Below are 19,620 nucleotides of genomic sequence, written 5' to 3'. Positions count from 1 at the left end.
ATTATGTGGTTCTACTTAAGGGACGGCGGCCGGGTGGACCCTATTCATTAAACAGATACACTGGCGCCCCTGCCAAGATAGAGGCAAGTGTTCAGGAGACAAACAAACACTCACACAGACACACAAACACACACTTCAACTTAAAGTTGAAAGAAACTTACATCTTTTTGGATGATATTCTTTCTGCTTTTATGTTTATGACATTCTTGCCCAAAATCGAAATTGTGTGTGTGTGTGTGTGTGTGTGTGTGTGTGTGTGTGTGTGTGTGTGTGTGTGTGTGTGTGTGTGTGTGTGTGTGTGTCTGGCCACATAGAGCTGGCTTTACACAAAGTGAAATGCCGTATTGACTGTGACAAAACGACTAAATGCCCCTTTCTGAAAAAGCCTGCCTTTTCAAATGTTACTTTAGCATCTCCTGCTAATATATTGTTATCCTTGTAAAAGTCAACAAAGTTAGCATAACGTTTGATTACCTTTTCAACATATTAACATAGTTGGCAAAACGTTTGAATTTCCTTTAACATAATGAGCATAGCATTGTTTTCCTTTCTATTTTCAATGCTGGGGCAAGGGAGCATTTCTGGAAGTGGCTTCAACTCAACCCCGTCATTAAATACCAACGTTCATCATACACACTCTGGGGGGGCAGGAAGGAAGGGCTTTTTTTTGGGCGGGGGGGACGAGACGGTTAAGGGGAGGTGGCTAGTGTGGGGGCGGCTCGGGGTGACTCTGTCTCTCCCAGCTTCTCCGTATCATCCTGACTGTTGCTTTTGGCCGGCGTTATCTGCGCAAAATAAACTTTTGCGATAGAGGAAGTCGCCACTAAAATAGACCGGTCCCTGCTAGTGCGAGCCGCGCTGTGTGGCCAAGAGATGCCCCCCCCCACCCCCCGGGGAGGAGGAACCCGTACACAGACCGGGCCCCTGGCCCCCTCTACGGAGGGGGACCCAATACACAGATTCCTGGCCGTCCTAGCTCCAACGGTAGAGCAACACTGGCAACACTGCCTGATATACATTTATGTTCAGGGAATTCAGCGGACGCTTTTATCCGAATCGACTTACGATAAGTACATTTGTCAGAAGAAAGAGAAACCAACAAAATATTTCTGTCAGTACAGTGAGGGTGTTCATTGAACCAAATGCCAAGCACTAACCATCACTATGTAAACCCATTCCCCATACACAGCAAAATAAGCTAGGATAAGATGCTACACGATGCTAAGTACTATTTTGAGAGGCGGACTTAGGAGCCGCTAGGGGTTAGGGGACATCTTGCTCAAGGGTGAACTACAGGTTGACATTGGGTTGAGACATTGGGGTCTGAACCCCAGCACCCATTGGGGGGGGGGGAGTCAGACAGAAAGAAGACACCACCATCTCGATCGCCGGGTGTTAGCCCTCCCGCGTTGACCTCGATCAGCGGGGGATTGTTTTGGTGAGCGGTGCGGATCAGGAGGAATGTCACAGGGATAAGCAGCTGCCAATAGCTGTGCATTATCTGTCCCCCCCCCCCACACGCACACATAAACAGAGAGCTTAAGCTCTTGGCTCTTTTGAAACACGATACCAGAACCGCAGTATTAGCTAGCTAGCATTAGCATTAATGCTAGCTAGCACACAGTCATGTGTACAAAGGTACGATGGTATTGTTTAATTGCTTAAGCAGGTAGGGGTTAGACAGTACAGAGATAGGTCATTAGGAGCAGGTAGGGGTTAGACAGTACAGAGACAGGTCATTAAGGAGCAGGTAGGGTTAGACAGTACAGAGACAGGTCATTAGGAGCAGGTAGGGGTTCGACAGTACAGAGACAGGTCATTAGGAGCAGGTAGGGGTTAGACTGTACAGAGACAGGTCATTAAGGAGCAGGTAGGGGTTAGACAGTACAGAGACAGGTCATTAGGAGCAGGTAGGGGTTAGACAGTACAGAGACAGGTCATTAAGGAGCAGGTAGGGGTTAGACAGTACAGAGACAGGTCATTAAAGAACAGGTAGGGGTTAGACAGAACAGAGACAGGTCATTAAGGAGCAGGTAGGGGTTAGACAGTACAGAGACAGGTCATTAAAGAACAGGTAGGGGTTAGACAGAACAGAGACAGGTCATTAAGGAGCAGGTAGCGGTTAGACAGTACAGAGACAGGTCATTAAGGAGCAGGTAGGGTTAGACAGTACAGAGACAGGTCATTAAGGAGCAGGTAGGGGTTAGACAGTACAGAGACAGGTCATTAAGGAGCAGGTAGGGTTAGACAGTACAAAGACAGGTCCTTAAGGAGATCATATGAAGGTCATATGAAGATTTGCGATTGAAGATTTCATATGAAGTTCCTCACACTGAATTTTCGTCGAGACAACATGCCCGCCATGTCAAACACATGTCTCCCTGTGATCATTTTTTCAGACCCAACTCTGTCTTGACTTTTTAAGGACTAGATGTGTTTAAGGCTTAGAGGAGAGGTCTCTGGTGAGTGTCTGGCCGTCCGTGGCTCGGCCCAGTCCGCCGCAGAGCCCGGTGCTGGAATGTTCTCTGGCCTGGGCTGGTCCTCAGCTCCTCGGACTGGACTCAGACTTAATCCCCCAACCAAACAGAAGCCACCTTTGACTGGCCAGGAATGTTATCGGAGAACCCAGCACCCCCTTCACCCCAAACAGATGGTTCTGAGGTCGCTAGCCCTTCCCGAGCATCCCTCTCTCTCTCTCTCTCTCTCTCTCTCTCTCTCTCTCTCTCTCTCTCTTCCTCTCTCTCTCTCTCTCTCTCTCTCTCTTCCTCTCTCTCTCTCTCTCTCTCTCTCTCTCTCTCTCTCCTCCTCCTTAATCTTCGTTCCTGTCTCTCGCCCTCCCTTGCCCCCCTTCAACTTGTTTCACCCTCTCTCTACCACTCAGTCACCCTCTTCTTACACCTCTCTCTTTCTCTCTTTTCTCCTTGTCTTTCTCTTCCCCCTTGCCCCCCTCTTCCTGTGCTTTGCTCTTTATTTCTCCTCTCGTCCTCTCTCACCCTCTCTTTCTCTTGCCATCTCTCTCTCTCACACTCGCTTGCCCTCTGCTCTCTCCCAGCCTCTCTTGCATTCTCCTGCTCTCTCTCTCTCTCTCTCTCTCCCTCTCTCTCTCTCTCTCTCTGTATCTCTTGGCTTCCCCCGCTCACACCCGCTCCCCCTCACTTGTCCCCTGCTCTCCCCCGTTCTCTTGCCATATCTCAATTTCTCTCTCCCTCTATCTCCCATCCTCTATCCACATTCTATCTCCCCCTTCTCTCTCTCTCTCTCTCTCTCTCTCTCGTGGTGTTTGGGTCCAGGCATGAGTGGGGGGGACCACTACTATCTACATTATCCCCCCTTTTGTCTGTGTCCTTCAACCCCCCCCCCCACTCTTCCCCCTCCTCACCCACCTCCTCACCCCTCAGACAAGTGTCCCGCTCTGGCATGATGAAGACAGATAGACCGGCCCCCCCGATCACTCCATCTCTCCCGTTCTCCAATGAGAAATGTTAACTGCATCCCGATGTCCCTTTGTCTCTCCCCCCCCCCCCCCTCCCCCCAAAGGAGGCCTAATTAGTCTAAATTATCACTGTGTGTTTAAGGACTCCCCCCTCCTCCCCCTCCTCCCATGACCACGGGTCTTTATGCTCTGAATGTGTGTTGACTCGTCGTTTGGGTGAGGTTGGGGGACTGTGTGTGTGTGTGTGTGTGTGGGCGTGGGTGTGTGTGTGTGTGTGCGTCTGTGTGTGTCTGTGTGTGTGTCTGTGTGTGTGTCTGAGTCTGTGTGTGTGTCTGTGTCTGTGTGTGTGTGTGTGCTCCTTATTGCCCAAAACAGCCGTTTGAAAGATGTTGGCTGAGTGGTCACCAAGGGGAACTGGACGACGGTTGGCCGAGACTGACACGCTTCGTTTTGAATGCATCTATTGAGTTGGCTACAGAGAGAGAGAGTGAAAGCAAGAGATAAACTAAGCATGAGAGAGAGAAAGCAAGCAAGAGTGGGAGTGAGAGCGAGTAAGAGCGAGTTTGAGCATTAGAGGGATAGATGTGGGGCTCTCTTTCTCTCTCTCTGACCCTCTCTCTTTCTCCCTCGCTAGGTCTCTCTCTCTCTCTCTCTTAATCTCTCTCCAAGAGGTCTCCATGAGCCAAACCAGTGAGTGGTCGGTGGTGTTTTCATAGCACCACTGGTTCTTTCGCAGGAGTTCTGGGTCCACCGAGCTGAGATAAACTCGCCCACGCCTGGCTGAGCATGCGGTCCACTACTCTGGAGACACCAGATCAAGAGCTCCTTCAAACCCAGGGAATCAACGTGATGTCGTGCTTCGGTGAGCCCCCAGGAGATACGAGGTCGGGGGTCGGGCAGTGGAGGGGTTAGGCAGGTCGAACTCCCAGCTGAAAAGGTGCTGGGTTCGTTCAGGCTAACCTGACCTATCCTTGAGCACGACTCCTTCTTGCATCTGCTCATTGATGACCACGATCTGAGGTCACCGAAAGTCCTTTTGGGCGACAAAGTCTGATCAGTGACGATGAATACTAAGACCTTAGTTTGATTCCCCCCTGTGGCCCTATGTTACGTGTACTGTGTTACTTGCCACTATCGACAACGGCTTCAGTGTCTTGACCGTAAAAGGCACAGAAGCTCACCAAATTCATACAGAAACAATAATGAAGTTAGGCAGAACTCTTCAGTTTCATCACACAGGCTTCGGTGGGGAAATCCTTTCTTGCTTTTCAATTGGTATTCAATTGCTCTTTGGTTTTGGCTTGCACAGATTTGTTCATCGGTTGTACCTTGTTCTGTCAATGTGTTTATTGCCAAAAGGTTATAAAGTGCCATTCACTTCAACCAGAACAAGCTGGAGAGTCCGAGGCCTCTGAATATATAACTTCAGTGGGTGAATTATGTCGGCTGCTGTCCAGCGTGGAGACACGAGGAGGCCTTATCTCCAACCTCTAGGTATTTATTTCAAGCCTCTCCTGGCCTCCAGATAATCCCCTGACAGCCACTTACTCTGCAGAGCATTTCCTCACACACCTTAATGAATCCCTTTAAACGTCTCATCAAATACCTCTTGCACCCTGACCCCTCTTTATCGGCGGTTTCAGCTCTCCATCAAGGCAGGGGTCCCCCTGGCTCCTCATCTCGAGGCAAACCCCGAAAGGGTGACGCAAGGATCTGCCGATAAGACGGTAAAGAGCGGGATCCTCCCGGGCGGTCTTCCAGATGAACTCCTGTATTGTATCTCACGTGAAGATAACCGACCATCCGTCATTATCCAACGCGTCGGGTGTAATTCATGGAATGTCGGTCTGTACGCTTACAGCCTCCCCCTTCGTTCCTTCCTGATAGAGTCTTGAGTCTGTTAGCTTAGTTGGCTAAGCTACTCTGCCACGTTACGTACAGCAGGCCCCTCGGTGGATAAATCGTTTAGGATTTGATTATATTTTTTGTGCTCTTTTTTTCTTTTAGGTAAGGAGTGAAATGTTTACATTCTACGGACGTGTTAAATGAAAAGCAGACCCGCGGTGGTACGGCTGCGTAGCCGCAACAAAGCGGCCATTTAGAAAGGAAGGGCGGCTTAGCCCGCTAACGGTTAGCCAACATTTTTTTTTGACGCTCGATTTTTCAATATTCTGTCTATCCAGCAAAACCTACGAAATGATATTATTAAATCCATGTAATAAATCACAAAACCCCTCTCCACGCGAACATCTTGCAGTTTAATAAAAAATAAACAAACAATGGCGTTTCATAGTGTTAATCAGCGATTCAATCTCCAAAATCGCATTCAAGAAAAAGAGAACATTGCCCAAGAGGCCCGGGGAACGGGAGTAGAGAGAGGCCGTGTTTATTTGATTCTAGGTATTAATTTTGGAAAGATATTCCAGCACCCCCCGCCATCTTTGGAGACACAATCTCAGCAGTTAGAAAAGCAAGCCTCCCGCCAGCGGTATCACCGCTGACCCCAGACTCCTGCCACCATTAGCGCCACGGCCCGAGACATACTTCAACGCGGCGCACACCTAGCTAGCTCTCCAAACAAACGCTAATGCCGTTCATTCATCACCGGTAATGAAGCGCCCCAGGGGGCCGTTGTCTTAACCCCCAACTCCCCGCAAAGCAAAACACAGATGTTGTTTGGATTCCCCCGCGCAAAACAAGCAAGTTCATTACTTTGAGTTCTGTTTTTAGCTCACCACATTCTGCAGGTTAAAGAGCCAAGAGAGGGTGACACGTATTATTATGATGATGATGGTAGTCGCTCGGTCTGTCTGTCTGTCTGTCTGTCTGTCTGTCTGTCTGTCTGTCTGTCTATCTGTCTCTCTCTCTCTCTCTCTTCTCTTCCCCCCCCCCCCCCCCCCCCCCCCCCCCCGGGGATTTGGGGGGAAGAGGGGTGGTGGTGTCAGAGCGGGGGGGCGATGAGACGTTACTACCGCTGCTTTTGAGCAGACAGAGTAGCTCAGAAGGACATCTGTGGAATTTACTCCCTGAGAAAATGTGAGCGGAGATGAAGCCAAAACAAGAAGTAGTGAAGAACAGCATGAGGAGAGGACACCAATATACTAGGGATGCTGTTTGAGGTGCCAAAATTACAACATATAGGCCAGGGTCCGGACAATAAACTAAATATATAAGTAATAAGATACATTGATTGATATTTGGAGCCCTACAAATACAAGACCAGGAACTGCAACAGTCTGCAATGTATTTCAGACATAATAAAATTACCTATTTTGTTTGTATACATTATATGAACGGTTTATGTAATCAATCCAAATCACGGTTTCTATCGAATGAATGAATGGAAAAGTTAAAAACATGAACATCATCATTACTTTGATGCTTCAAAAAAGGCTTAATGAAACAGTGGAAGCAGATTCACTTTCTTAAGTTACCAGAGGAAATATTAGAATAATCAGAGAAGTGCCAAACAATCTTTCAATTACGGAGCCAACAAGTGTGTAACGATGTTACGAAAGCTCAGCATCAACAACTAAGCTATGGCTCTGTAAGCAGTCACAGCTGTCCACCAGAACCCACAGCCAACACCAGAACACACACTACCATGATCGAGATCAGCCTGGGTCTGCAAAGGAACCCAGGACCCATCCAGAGGAACCAGTCAGCCACACACACAGAACAGCCATCCAACAGCCATCCAACAGTCAATCACCTGAATCTACATCTCTAAATGTATCAATTTGACTACGATATTTCATCACATGGTTTCTAAGACAGCTGTGACAAATGTTTCTTTAACAACAAAGGTCATTAGAAAGATCTAGCGATTTTTGTCAGTTACATTACGAGTTTGCAGACATTACATTTCATTACAAGTTGGGCAGATGCCTTTACCCAGAGTGACTCGCAGACTGAGAACAATCAAATGGAAATTGGAGGGGCTCAAATTAAAGTGTCTTAGAAAAGCTTTCTGGACAGAACACATCCATGAATGTATTTATGAACACATTCAAGTTCTCTACCACTTTCACCACTATATTAACCGCGTAAATGTATTCGACCAGGTGAAGGCATCGAGAGTTAAGTTTAATCTAACAGTTAGAGAGCAGGAGCCACGATGGCAGTTAACAGGTCAGCAGGTTAACTCCAACAGTAAGAGCCAAGATGGAGGTCAACAGGTTCACCTGGGCAGCCACGGTTCAACAGGTTAACCTGTTAACCCTAACGTTAGATAGCAGGAGCCGGGCAGGGGGTCACCTCGCACAGTTAGAGCCCCGGTGTCGTTCAACAGGTGGTCTGGCTCACCTTGTGCAGCCACTGGGTGTAGTTGTCCATGATGTGCTCCAGGTGTTGGATCTTCTGGCTGGGGAAGTCCGGCTCGCCGGGGGGCGGAGGGGCGTCCCTCTGCAGCGCGTTGGTGTTGTACCGAACCCCGGCGCCTGTCGCCGTGCCAACGCTGGCACGGGCCCCGCCGCCTTTCCCCTCGCGACAGGGGGCCGCCGCCGGCCCCCCACCCGTCTCCTCCGGCAGGATGAAGGTGTAGGAGCACTGGCCGTGCTGGATCTTGTGGTACTGCCGGTTGCCGTAGCTACCGCCTCCTCCGTCGCCGGGGGTCGCCGCCGCCGCCGCCGCCGCGCCCCCCTGTGGACCGTCCGACGGCTTCCTGGCCTCCGGCCCGCCGCACGCCAACGCCACCAGGGTCACGAGCAACGACGCACAGAGCGGCCCGGTCAGCGCGGCCCACCACATCGTCTCTGGGGGGGGGGGGGGGGTTCTCAGTGTAGGGGTCCGGGTTTCCGGGGGTCTCTGAGGGTGTCAGGTTCCTTGCTCGGGTTCGGTTCTCCCAGGGTATCCCGTGGTCAGTGATCAGACTCTGGCGAGCTGCGAATCCGTTGGCCGGCTCTGAGGTTCTGCAGCCGTCCCCTCTCGGACCCCCCCAGATGGGAAACAAAAGCAGGGCATGGCAGGGTCTGCTCCGTCCTCAAATATCCCTCTCCCTCTCTCTCTGCTCCCCAGTCTCTGCTTCTCGGTCCACTCTGTGTAAAGCCTCTCACGCACACAAACTCACACACACAGAGTCCCACGTGGTGACTGCTTCTCACGATCGGACCCCACTCAAACTTCCGCCCCGTCCGGGGAAACCGTTGCGTTTGTATCTCACTGCGCAGTCAACAGTCATCCGCTCTGCAGTGTGGCAGTCGGCCCCGCTGTTCCCGGTGCGTTTGCGAGTACGATGCCAGATGCAGACGAGACACGGTCATCTGTGGCGGTGTGCCTGTGTGTGTTTTAATACCAGCACTAGACCTCCTCCTCTGCTCCACACACTCTCTCTCTCTCTCTCTCTCTCTCTCTCTCTCTCTCTCTCTCCCTCTCCCTCTCCCTCTCTCTCTGAGGGACAGAGAGAGAGAGAGAGAGAGAGAGAGAGAGACACTCGCTCACAGTGCCAAGAACACTCAGTGCCTGCCCCTCACAGCCTGCAGAGAGGAATGCGTGTGTGTTTGTGAGTGCGTGTGATAGTTTGTGTGCGAGAGAGTATGTGTGTCAGTATGTGTGTTTGTTCGAGTGTATGTCTGTTGTGTGGAGTGTGTGTGTCGAGGGGGGGTGAGTGTATGCTGAGAGGGGTGAGTGTGTGTGTGTGTGTGTGTGTGTGTGTGTGTGTGTGTGTGTGTGTGTGTGTGTGTGTGTGTGTGTGTCTTAGGGAGAGGAGAACATAGGGGATGTGACTTTCAAGCTCAGTTTACAGCTCTGTGACCCCAACCACCCACACACACACAAACACGCACACACTCACGCACGCACACACAAATATGCACACACTCAAGCACACAAACATAGACTCTCACACTCACACACAAAACTGTTCCTCATTTATATACAAACAACATTCCCTGAATTAATGTATTCTCTATACACGGATTCAGAATTATATGCATATTCATATTATGAGGTAAAAGCTTCTTCATATTAGAAACATGCTAACACATTCCCCCAGAACAACTTTTGGATTCTTTCTAAATATTTGCATTCAGCGAGTAAACATCCTAATAAAAGAATGAAAAAAAAACCTTTGAAAGTTTTTTTTCTCTCTCTCTCTCTCTCTCTCTCTCTCTCTCTCTCGTGTTTCCAGTGAGAGGGAAGGTAAACCCAGCAGTGAGAGCTTCCTCCTCCTCCTCCTCCTCCTCCTCCTCCTCCTCCTCCCCCTCCGCGGAGGGGAACGGAGTAAGACTATGATACTCTGAGAGTCCATCTGTATAATAGCCTCTGAGACACAGAGTTGAAGATAGGGGTTAAATACACTTAAAGTTCCAAAAAATGTCTAATAAACTATAAAACAGATCCAAAGACTATTACATACACTAAGACAAGAAGTTAGATTTACCTATATATATGTTTATATTCATAAGACATAAAAGATGACAAATGCATGAAAAGCAAAAGTTTAACATACGTATTTAATGTATACGTTTAAGACTGAGAAACAGAATAAAAGATATGTATCACAGAGACCGAGATTACAAATTAAACATATGTTGAGTTCATTAGATTTGTTAAAACACACTAACAGCAAAAGCTGCGTAAATCTTTGAAAGACACGAACTAAGCCCAACTATGACCAAAGAGATGAATATATAATAAGGAATTTCACATATGTTTCCAAAACACTGAAGACCCTGTAATAAATACATGAGGACCCATAACAAAACATCTGTCCCCGCTGGACTGAAACCGTCCGTCCGAGAGACATAAGACGTCTGCCATATTCTCCCTCCCCAAGGTCCTGCTCTCTGACTGTGGTCCAAGCCACCCATGCCAAATCCGCTTTCTTCTACGTATGTTCTCCAAAACACAGTGTGTGTGTGTGTGTGTGTGTGTGTGTGTGTGTGTGTGTGTGTGTGTGTGTGTGCGCGCACGCGCGTGTGTGTGTGTGTGTGTGTGTGTGTGTGTGTGTGTGTGTGTGTGTGTGTGTGTGTGTGTGTGTGTGTGTGCATTTCTCTGTGTCTGTATGTGTCTGTGTGTGCGCCTATGTGTGTGTGTGCTCACATGTGTGTGTGCATGCGTGTGTGTGTGTGAGTGCAAGTGTACACGTTTGATAGACTAGTGTGTACACAGTGATAGCGGGGGGAATAGAGAAAGCGAGGCAGTCTGTGTGGGAGAGTGTGAATTAATGCATGGGCTACGAGAAGAGATAACACAAACCCAGAATAACCCGAGACACAAAGCATGCGCTAACGTTGCTGTGAGAGCTAGCCATCGGTTGACGCACTTAGCTTAGCATCGCGTCGCGGTGCGGTGTCGGGAGCCAGCGGGTCTGCCCGAGGGCAACCGACAGAACCAATATCGCAAGTGTTGGGCAACTGAAAAAAAAAATCAAATCGGGGGGCCGCCTGTTTTCGTCTCAAAATAATCCATCTTGGGGAAACAAATGAGGAGAAGCCAAGTTCTGGAGAGCGAGCGCGACCGACTGTTTGATATCAAATTATAAGTACCTTGTTGAAATGAACTCCGAAACCCGATACACACACACTCGTATTATTCTTTTGGCTAGCCCTTGTGAGGACGGGCCGCCGATGTTGTAAATCGGTGATGCTCGCTTCGCGGCAGGGGGTTGTGTAATTTTAGATCCGAATTTCGATCGGAATGTAAACACGGTGATCCCTGGACCAACGTGGATTCCCAAAGCCGTTCTGGAACATTCCTCCGGGGACGTTCCTCCGAGCCTTTGGGGTCCCCGATGGTCTGCATCCCAAACCCCAAACCCCACCACACACTCCGCACTGGGATGGAAGATTTTAAAACTAAGATAAGGGTTTTTCCTCCAGACATTCAGACCTGGTAGGGGTCATGTCAGTTCTGTGGGGCCGGGGAGCCATCTGGCCCTCCTGATGGCGTCTTGTTGGACTTGTGAAATATCCTGGGCGGACATTTTGTATAATTGAGAATCAATCCGGCCGCCGGCCACCTTCCGTTAAGAGCAGCGCGAACATCGGATCGCTTGTTATGAAAGCAGAAATTAGCGGTTTTCTGTTTGGGCCAAGGGAATAGGCATGTCTTATTCGCTGGGGCCACACAGAAGAAGCAAATCTGACGCGTTGACATGCTTATAAGCATGTGTAAGAGTCCCTGAAATTACTAAAACAGCCGCTTGAACTCTAAGCAAAACATATGTAAATTCAGACGAGTACCGTGTGCAAACAGCTCGCTGCTGTCAAACAAAACAGTGTATTGGAAACATCTGACCGTCCGCACTGTGTTAAATGCAATACATGCTGCAAAACTTTTGTCACGGAAGTAGGACAAATGGTTATCAACCTCTTAACACCTTCTAACTGTTCAGATCTATATGATATGACGTATATATAAAACACATGTTTAAACCACTCCAAAAAGACAATGTTTAAAGAAATATTTTTAGCAAGCAATTTGAGGCATTTGAAATGTTATGGATGGAAATTGTATTGATCAAACTGTATTGGTGTATTAATGTTGTAAACCAATTAGCTTTAAACCTAAAGTTAAAGATACCGTAATGTCAAGTCAAGTAAACATGATTATATATATATATATATATATATATATAAATATATATATATATATATTAGACATATATATCTATGTAAAACAATATGTCTGTAAAGTAACATGATTGTCATCGCATTACAAAATCAACACTCTCCTTTTTTAAAAAATATAAACAAGGCTTAAAAAAACAAAATGGCGTCCTCCAACGGACGGGGTGGATTTGAGGAAGCGCCAGGATCCCGTTCCACTGCCACGACCGGTCCTAGCAGGGCACTGAGCCCCCTTAAATGGACTGCAGCGCCTGGCTATTTGCTCTGGGCTCCTAAGGGGATGGGGGGGGGGGGGGGGGGGGGGAATTAATGGCAGGGTTGCGTAACCGAAACACAAAGCACTGATGGACGGCATTGGCAGACACATCACAGCGCTGACCTTTGACCCCTGGGTCTGGGCTGTTTTGTGCCCACCGTCATGGAGATGGAAGAGGGAGCCAACACATTGAACGCACCAAAATGAAACACACACACATACACATCCCTAATGGCACGCACACACGCAAGCAGAGTAACGCATCAAACATGCAAACACACTCACACGCACACACGTAAACACTCACACCTAAACTCTCACACCTAAAGACACATACACACATCTAAGCTCTTAATATCACACACACAAAACACACACACACAAACACACACACACACACACTAAAAAGTATATTAGACATTCAAACACACATACACAAACAGACACACACACAAAAACCAAAGAAAGGATTCCTTCTCATACTTAATCTGCGTCTCAAGCACACACACCCACACACAACCACACACACCCACACACACACTTAGTGTCAAGTAATGAGTGCCCCACCATGAGTCTTGTCAGCGACTCAGCGCGGCCAGTCCGGTGGATTCATTCTCCAACCTGACACCTGGGGGCCCGGGGCGGATCACATCCCCTGGGGGGCCCCTGGAGAGAGAGTGGGTCCGGCCCCCTTCCCTGGACCCCGGAGCTCCACTGAACCACCCACACAACACCCTGGTTAGCAGGGGATGACTTCACTGTTCCACGCTAACCAGAGCGGGGGTGTGGAAGGGTGAGGGGATTATTCAGAAAGAGGGAGAGGTTATTTCGGTGCTGCCAGTTTGGGCTTTGTGGTGGAAATTCACCTCAAAGGAATTCTGTAAAAGAAACTTCAAATAAAATGGTCACGGCACAAACAAGATATTCCGGAGTGTTCCAGCGAATTTTGGATGTGCACTCACACTGGAATGCCAACAGTTGTCGGCCTCTTTGTGTGTGTGTGTGTGTGTGTGTGTGTGTGTGTGTGTGTGTGTGTGTGTGTGTGTGTGTGTGTGTGTGTGTGTGTGTGTGTGTGTGTGTGTGCCAACGGTCATCTGCCCGCCTTGGAAAGACAGAAAGAGGGGCTTAGATCCGTCCTTGTGCTCAATGGAGTCGGAATATCCTGCTCCAAACACACTCACAAACGACCAGTAAGTTGAACGGTGCTCAGACAGTTTCCATCACAGGCTTGGGCCAGGGTCTTGTGTAACAGTGAGTGGATGTGCAGAAGTGGCCCCCCTGAAGGACTTTAAAGAGACCTCCGACAGAGGAGAGGGGGGGGAGGGGGTCCCTAATGTGTTGGTAGATGGGGGGCCACCTGACCCCTTCAGTGTGAAGCCCTGCGCCCCTGCAGACCAGCTCCCGGTCCACACCGCCCAGTGGTGGGGCCTGTGAGGTCTGTTTCCCTGGGGAGGGACCAGAAGGGATTATGGATCCCAGTGGATGGGGCCCACGGTGAATAGGTCGCATTAATAAGCTGCTATGGCCAGACTAAAGCCTGTCACAACTCCATGCCAACTGCAAGGAGTGAGTGGGGGGTTGTGGGGGAAAGGGTTGTGTGGAGCCTAAGGCACTGGGTTTGATTCCCATGTTCGCAGTCTGACGCCCTTACTTCCTGCCTGCTGCCTCCTGCATAGTAGCTAATGTTCAGCTAGGATGGAGATTGAGTGCCGTGAAAACGATGCATAGGGTTTCTTTACGCGTGTGTGGAGTGTGTGTGTCGAGGGGAGGTTCATTGTTGTGTGTGTATGCTGAGATTTTGTGTGTGTGTGTGTGTGTGTGTGTGTGTGTGTGTGTGTGTCTCTCTCTCTCTTAATTAAACCTCGGAACAGTTTACGTTCGGTCAAGTTTTGTGTTGCTCAGACACCGTCAACAGATAACAGATAAGTCAAGTCTCACCACAGTACCTTGAGTTAATTAGTTCCACAGCCACCACAGCAGCAGAAGAAGAGAGGAAGAGGAAGAGATGTATTTGGTAAACAATGACGCGTGGCACAAGCTAGGCACCTGGGCTGTGATGTCATCAGGGCGGGACGAGCGAGGGCGCGCTGACAACCCGAGAGCCGTTAAGGGAGGGGGGGCTGTCATTTCTCCATTCCCCCCCCTTGAAAAAAAAAAAATGGGGTTCTGTCTCCAGTCAAAGAGTTCGGTCAATCCCCGTCAAAGTTCCCAGGGCAAAGTTCAACTGGAGTTGACTGTAAAATGAAAGAAATATTTAATTCGCGAATTTCGGATATGGCTTTCGTAATTGTCACTTCAAATTCAACGAGACTTTGGGCAATAACTTATTTTTCATCAACATAACATGGTTGTTATTATTAATAATAAAGAGCTGTGAAGAAACAACTGCGAAGAGATTGACGTGTAGTATGACAGAAACATAATGTACACCCGAAGAGATCTGTTTGATCGTACAGATATACAATACTCTCACGTCATCAACATAGAACAATATCGGTCGGTCACATGCATACTATAGCGCTGAGGTAATCATATCCACCAATAAAGAAACAAAAAACGGTTTCCCAGCAGTAAGCAAAGAAGGGCAGGAAATAGAAAATCCTTGGGTAGCATTTCTCCTTCCAGGTCTGAAACGATATTGTGGTTCAGTCGACGTGTGTGCGTTCGTGGGTCAAACGCACATTACCCAAGCCAAACTTCTCCCAAGTCAACTTAATTGAATTCCAGGGCGACCCACTCGAATGTATTCCTTTAAAATCCTATTGTGAATTTCCTGACACAATCATAATGTTTACGGTGCAGAAACAATATCGATAACTCAATGCGCCACTACGGTTTATACGATTCCCCACGAGGCCTGTTTTCAATAAACACCCCGGCAGACAGCGACTGCCGTGCCTCTCTGAGATGCATTATGTATTTTGCCGCTCGGTTGCAACAGTGTTTACTGGGATGGAGTGAATTACGTTTGGAAGCGTCTACCATGAGAGGGAAGTTATGCAACGATGATATACACAAACACAGTTAGCAGACCCACACAAGCACAATGGGAACTGATACCAGGGACAGGGGAAGAACAGCCAGCCCACAAGTTACAATCCAGACCCATATTGCACTTTGGATCAATAATTGTTTATAAAGGTTGTTTTCATTTTGTTTTGCATGACTTTTCATTTAGTTTATTTTTCAAAATTAAAACCATGACCTTTTTTTTAACAAATTATTAATCCAGATTTAGATATGTTGACTATCAAAGTCTATCTTAAGATAGGAGCGTTTTCAGTCAGAACCATCAAAACGTTTCATCAAGTCTTCTGACCAAAACCCCAAAAGAAAATACAATAATTTACCAAATATGCAAAGCTCACCAAAGCTCATGGTAGGTTGATGTTGGGTTGTCTCTCTGCCAAGGTTGTGTTCAAACATCCTATGTCTGCAGCCACGCCTGTAGACATCTTGAGCAAGATAACTAACCCCTCTATCTGCTTAGTACATTCATCTGAATACCTTCACTGTACACAAGTTCTTGGATCCAAAATGTAACATTTGGGTCTAAACCTTTTTATAGATCACTGAAACAAAAACGATATCAACAATGAAGGAAATCCAAAATGGCTTCCATGAAAACACTGATCAACCAACCGCTAAACAACACATGTGAATCTAATCTGTGCCGTCAGTGTCAGGCCTTGAGGGTTGGCTTGGTTGTATCCTCTGGCTCCTCCCAAATGGACGGGCAGAGAAAATGGATGCTTGGTCAGCATCCATTAAACAGTGCAGCAGGCAGGTGGCCAGTGAAAGGAGACCACACAACCATCTTATTTACACCACGGCTAAGGAATGTCTGCACTTGTGTTGCTGTAAGATGCTTTGGATAAAAGCTTTGATCAAAAGGAGTATATCTTTTATTTTATATACCTGTAGTCAGGTTGTGAGAGGCCTTTATCTCCCTGATCTCAGTTGGAGTCAGACAGCTAAGCACAATGAGACACACAAACACACACACACACACACACACACACACACACACACACACACACACACACACACACACACACACACACACACACTTTATTATTCATCAAGGGGACTGGGACCCCTGCCCACTTCATTCCTTAGTCCTGAGCTAAGACACAAACTCTCTCTCCCGGAGTACCCCAGTAAACAGAAAGCCCTGTCTCAGAAACACTTTGAACAGCTCAGACTGTAAGTGAACATCCCGCCTGCCACGAAACAATGACTTCCTGCGGGTCAACATTGTTCTCGGGTCTCAGGTTGCCACGGCAATTAAGCCCCCCTTCCAGATGGACCCCTTAGAATCACCATCGATATCCCTCCGGGGCGAAATAGGCAGTTTTTCATTCCGTTGATCTTCATTGGTCTCGAAATGAGACCAATCACCGCCTAATCAATGCTTCAGATGAGCGAGCAGGATAAGTCGTGGTGCAGCATAACGTCCGAGCGGTACGCATTCCTGAGCGCCGTGCGACATAACAGAGCCGCACCACCGCAACCCGATCCCCGCTGCACGCGGGGAGATAGCGCTGGACATTTAATTAGCTCTAAAGGGCTCTTTATGGTCCCAGGTTCCCACAATGCAATGACCACGCGGACGCTTCGACGCAGTCGTGAACATTTATGGGTTTGCGTCGGGTTTTAGTAAGTGGACCAATCACAGCCCTTGCTGCTGCATCACCTCGACGGAAGGTTGGGATTTTTGGGAGGAGCACGTCCGGCCCTTGCGGTGGACGCGAGGAGGGTCCGCAAGGACATAAGGGGTCCGTAACCTCCTCGCGTTGCGTGAACGTGGAACCATAAAGCCCTTTAGTGTTCTGGTAATGTGGTAAACCACAAGCAGTCGATGTATCAACATTTTACAGTCTACTGACCCTAACCCTAACCAACCCCGAACTAAACCTAAACCTGACCTAACCCTTACCTTACCCTTTTGATGTGTTTTCCAGTTAATATTGCCTCAACATGTAAAATCCCTTATTACGCAATCGCGTGAGCATTAAGCAAACGTGGTTGAGGCAACAGAGGAAGAGGGATGTATTTAAGCCTCCACCATCTGTTGAACTCATGTAAAGTGAACTCTGCGGTACCAACGAAGCTTCATTCTTTATCTACAGGTTGGTATTCTCGATTTGACGCTTAGGCCAGTCCAAGGACAGCGTGTTGATTTGGGTTGTATTGGGGATGTCTGGGAGTCCTGCTGAAGGAGGAAGCCTTGAGTTGAGGATGGAAAACGGAGAGAGAGGCGAACAATTCGCTTCTTCCAAGAATGAATCAACAGCCTTCGAGGGCCTCGGAAAGTTCCGGCGATTGAAGCCCACGATACTCGGCGTAAGAGATCGCGCACGCACGCACGCACGCACGCACGCACGCACGCACGCACTCACACACACACACACACATATACAGGCACACACAAACACAGACATATACAGGCACACAGAAACACAGACACACACACACACACACACACACAAATGCTGACGTCTACTTAATTTACTTGTACTAGGGCCTTTTAGGGCGGATTTATAAGAATAAATAAGAATTACTTGTGATTATTATGGATAATAATAACATTGACTCTGTTGTCTCTCAACAGGCGATTGAAGTATCAATTGGGATCTTGATGGCGCTGACAGTAATTACGTATCTGGCTGTTGGAGTTCACATTTTCATAACACTAGCATACTACTTGGAAATCTTCATTGTAAGTAACCTTTAGGTGAAGTCTCAATGCATTATTTCAGGTAAAGCTGCTCCTTAGTATCCTATATAATATGTATGTGTCTATGTACTCTTGAGTAGCCTATATCATATGTATGTGTCTATGTGCTCTTTAGTAGCCTATATAATGTGTATGTGCCCATGCACTCTTTAGTAGCCTATATAACATGCATGTGTTTATGTTCTCTTTAGCAGCCCATTTAACGTGTACATGTCTATGCACTATTTAGTAGCCTATATAATGTGCATGTGTCTATGTTCTCTTTAGTTTATATATTTTTGTATCTTGAAGTAACAGTGGCGGGTTCAGCTCCACTAAGGAGCAGGCCAGGAAAAGTATAGTCTGGTTCTCCAGCCCCATGAAGCCCACGGGCGTGTTATAGCTGTAAAGCAGCTCCTGCTAGGAGTGGAGCGGAGGCACATGTCACGATTCACTGCTCAATAGTTCTCCCATGAAGACTCATTCACCAATAAACGTGAATAAAGACTCATTTTGAATGACAACATAAGAAAGAATATTTTGCATGATAAGACTTTGGCGCGAGCCCCGTCACGGATGCGGGAGGACGTGTGGACTGGGCATATCCTGCCAGGACTAGCAGGGGCGGAGCCTTCCCCTGGACCGGTAGACCGGGGCAGACCTGGTGGTGGTGGGACGGGAGGGGGAGCATCGAACGAAAAACCTATGCAGCAAAAGAACATAGGTTAGACTACTCTTTATAAAGCAGGTGTAGGCAGGTGGTTGGTGATGGGCAAACTGGCACGCGTGAGTTGAGTCCTCCTGGTAGAACTTGCGCTAAAGCTTACATTTCCTGTTTAAAAGTGGAACCAAAGAGTTCTTGTGATGTTGTCCCCTACAGTGCATCCCTGCTGGGGGTCTGACCATCGCTGCCGACAGGAAACCCACCAGGGCCAAGGTAAGCCAACAACTATCAGGAAATGAATCTTACTTTCTGTTGTATTCTTGCCAATTCTCCAACGCCTTACGCCCTGTGATTGAATGCTAGAGGCCTCGTTGTGTTCTCTCCTCAGCATTAACTTCATCTTCTTTCGGTGGGTTTAGTTGTAACTGATCTTCCTGATGGTTTCAGGTGTGCGCTGCGTTGGGGACGAATGTGCTGGTGGCTCTCTCGGCTATCGCTGGAAGTGTTCTTCATGTCTTTGCTGTTGTACTAATTAGCTTTGGGAGGCATGCCATCAACACTCAAGATAAACGTTTGGTAAGAATAACTAGTATAACTAAATTAACTAGTGTGTGCTTTGCTACCAAATGATATGCTAGTATTTTGGTTATTTATATCTTCTCCCTGTAGTCCATAATCATTTTCCACTGAAAATATGGTTGTCTGAAGCTTCAAACCCATAACATACAATATTATATAATATGCTTTTCTTTTTGTTTTGTCAGATATTTACTGAATGGTTCATGCTGGTGGCGTCCATCTTGCTGTTCTTGGTGTCCATACTGGTTGTTTCATCTGCAGTGGCTGCTCTGTGTTCCTCTAGAAAGGTAAGGGACACATCTGTCAGTTGTTAGTCAATCGATTTACAAACCAACAGCCAACTGAGAGGAACCACAGTGGTTGCGTCATTTTGGAAGCGGTCCTTTGGGTATGATTCAG

General features: G+C 47.8%; 2 protein-coding genes across 2 annotated transcripts in view; both read right to left on the bottom strand.

The window, feature by feature from the left end:
* The window catches only part of angpt1 (angiopoietin 1), a gene marked incomplete at its 5' end in the record, with an annotated part of 67,517 nt that extends 59,335 nt beyond the window's left edge, over nt 1-8,182 (bottom strand). The window contains one exon of the mRNA XM_079749768.1: nt 7,739-8,182. Within this exon, the coding sequence (XP_079605894.1) occupies nt 7,739-8,182 (444 nt within the window). The remainder of the gene's footprint in view (nt 1-7,738) is intronic.
* Nucleotides 1-19,620, bottom strand: part of LOC307085091 (exostosin-1b-like) — a gene marked incomplete at its 5' end in the record, with an annotated part of 412,390 nt that overhangs the window by 277,900 nt on the left and 114,870 nt on the right. The window lies entirely within an intron of this gene.

Source organism: Pollachius pollachius (assembly GCF_949987615.1).
Source record: "Pollachius pollachius genome assembly, chromosome: 13".
NCBI lineage: Eukaryota > Metazoa > Chordata > Actinopteri > Gadiformes > Gadidae > Pollachius > Pollachius pollachius.
This window is presented reverse-complemented; position numbering and strand designations above follow the sequence as displayed.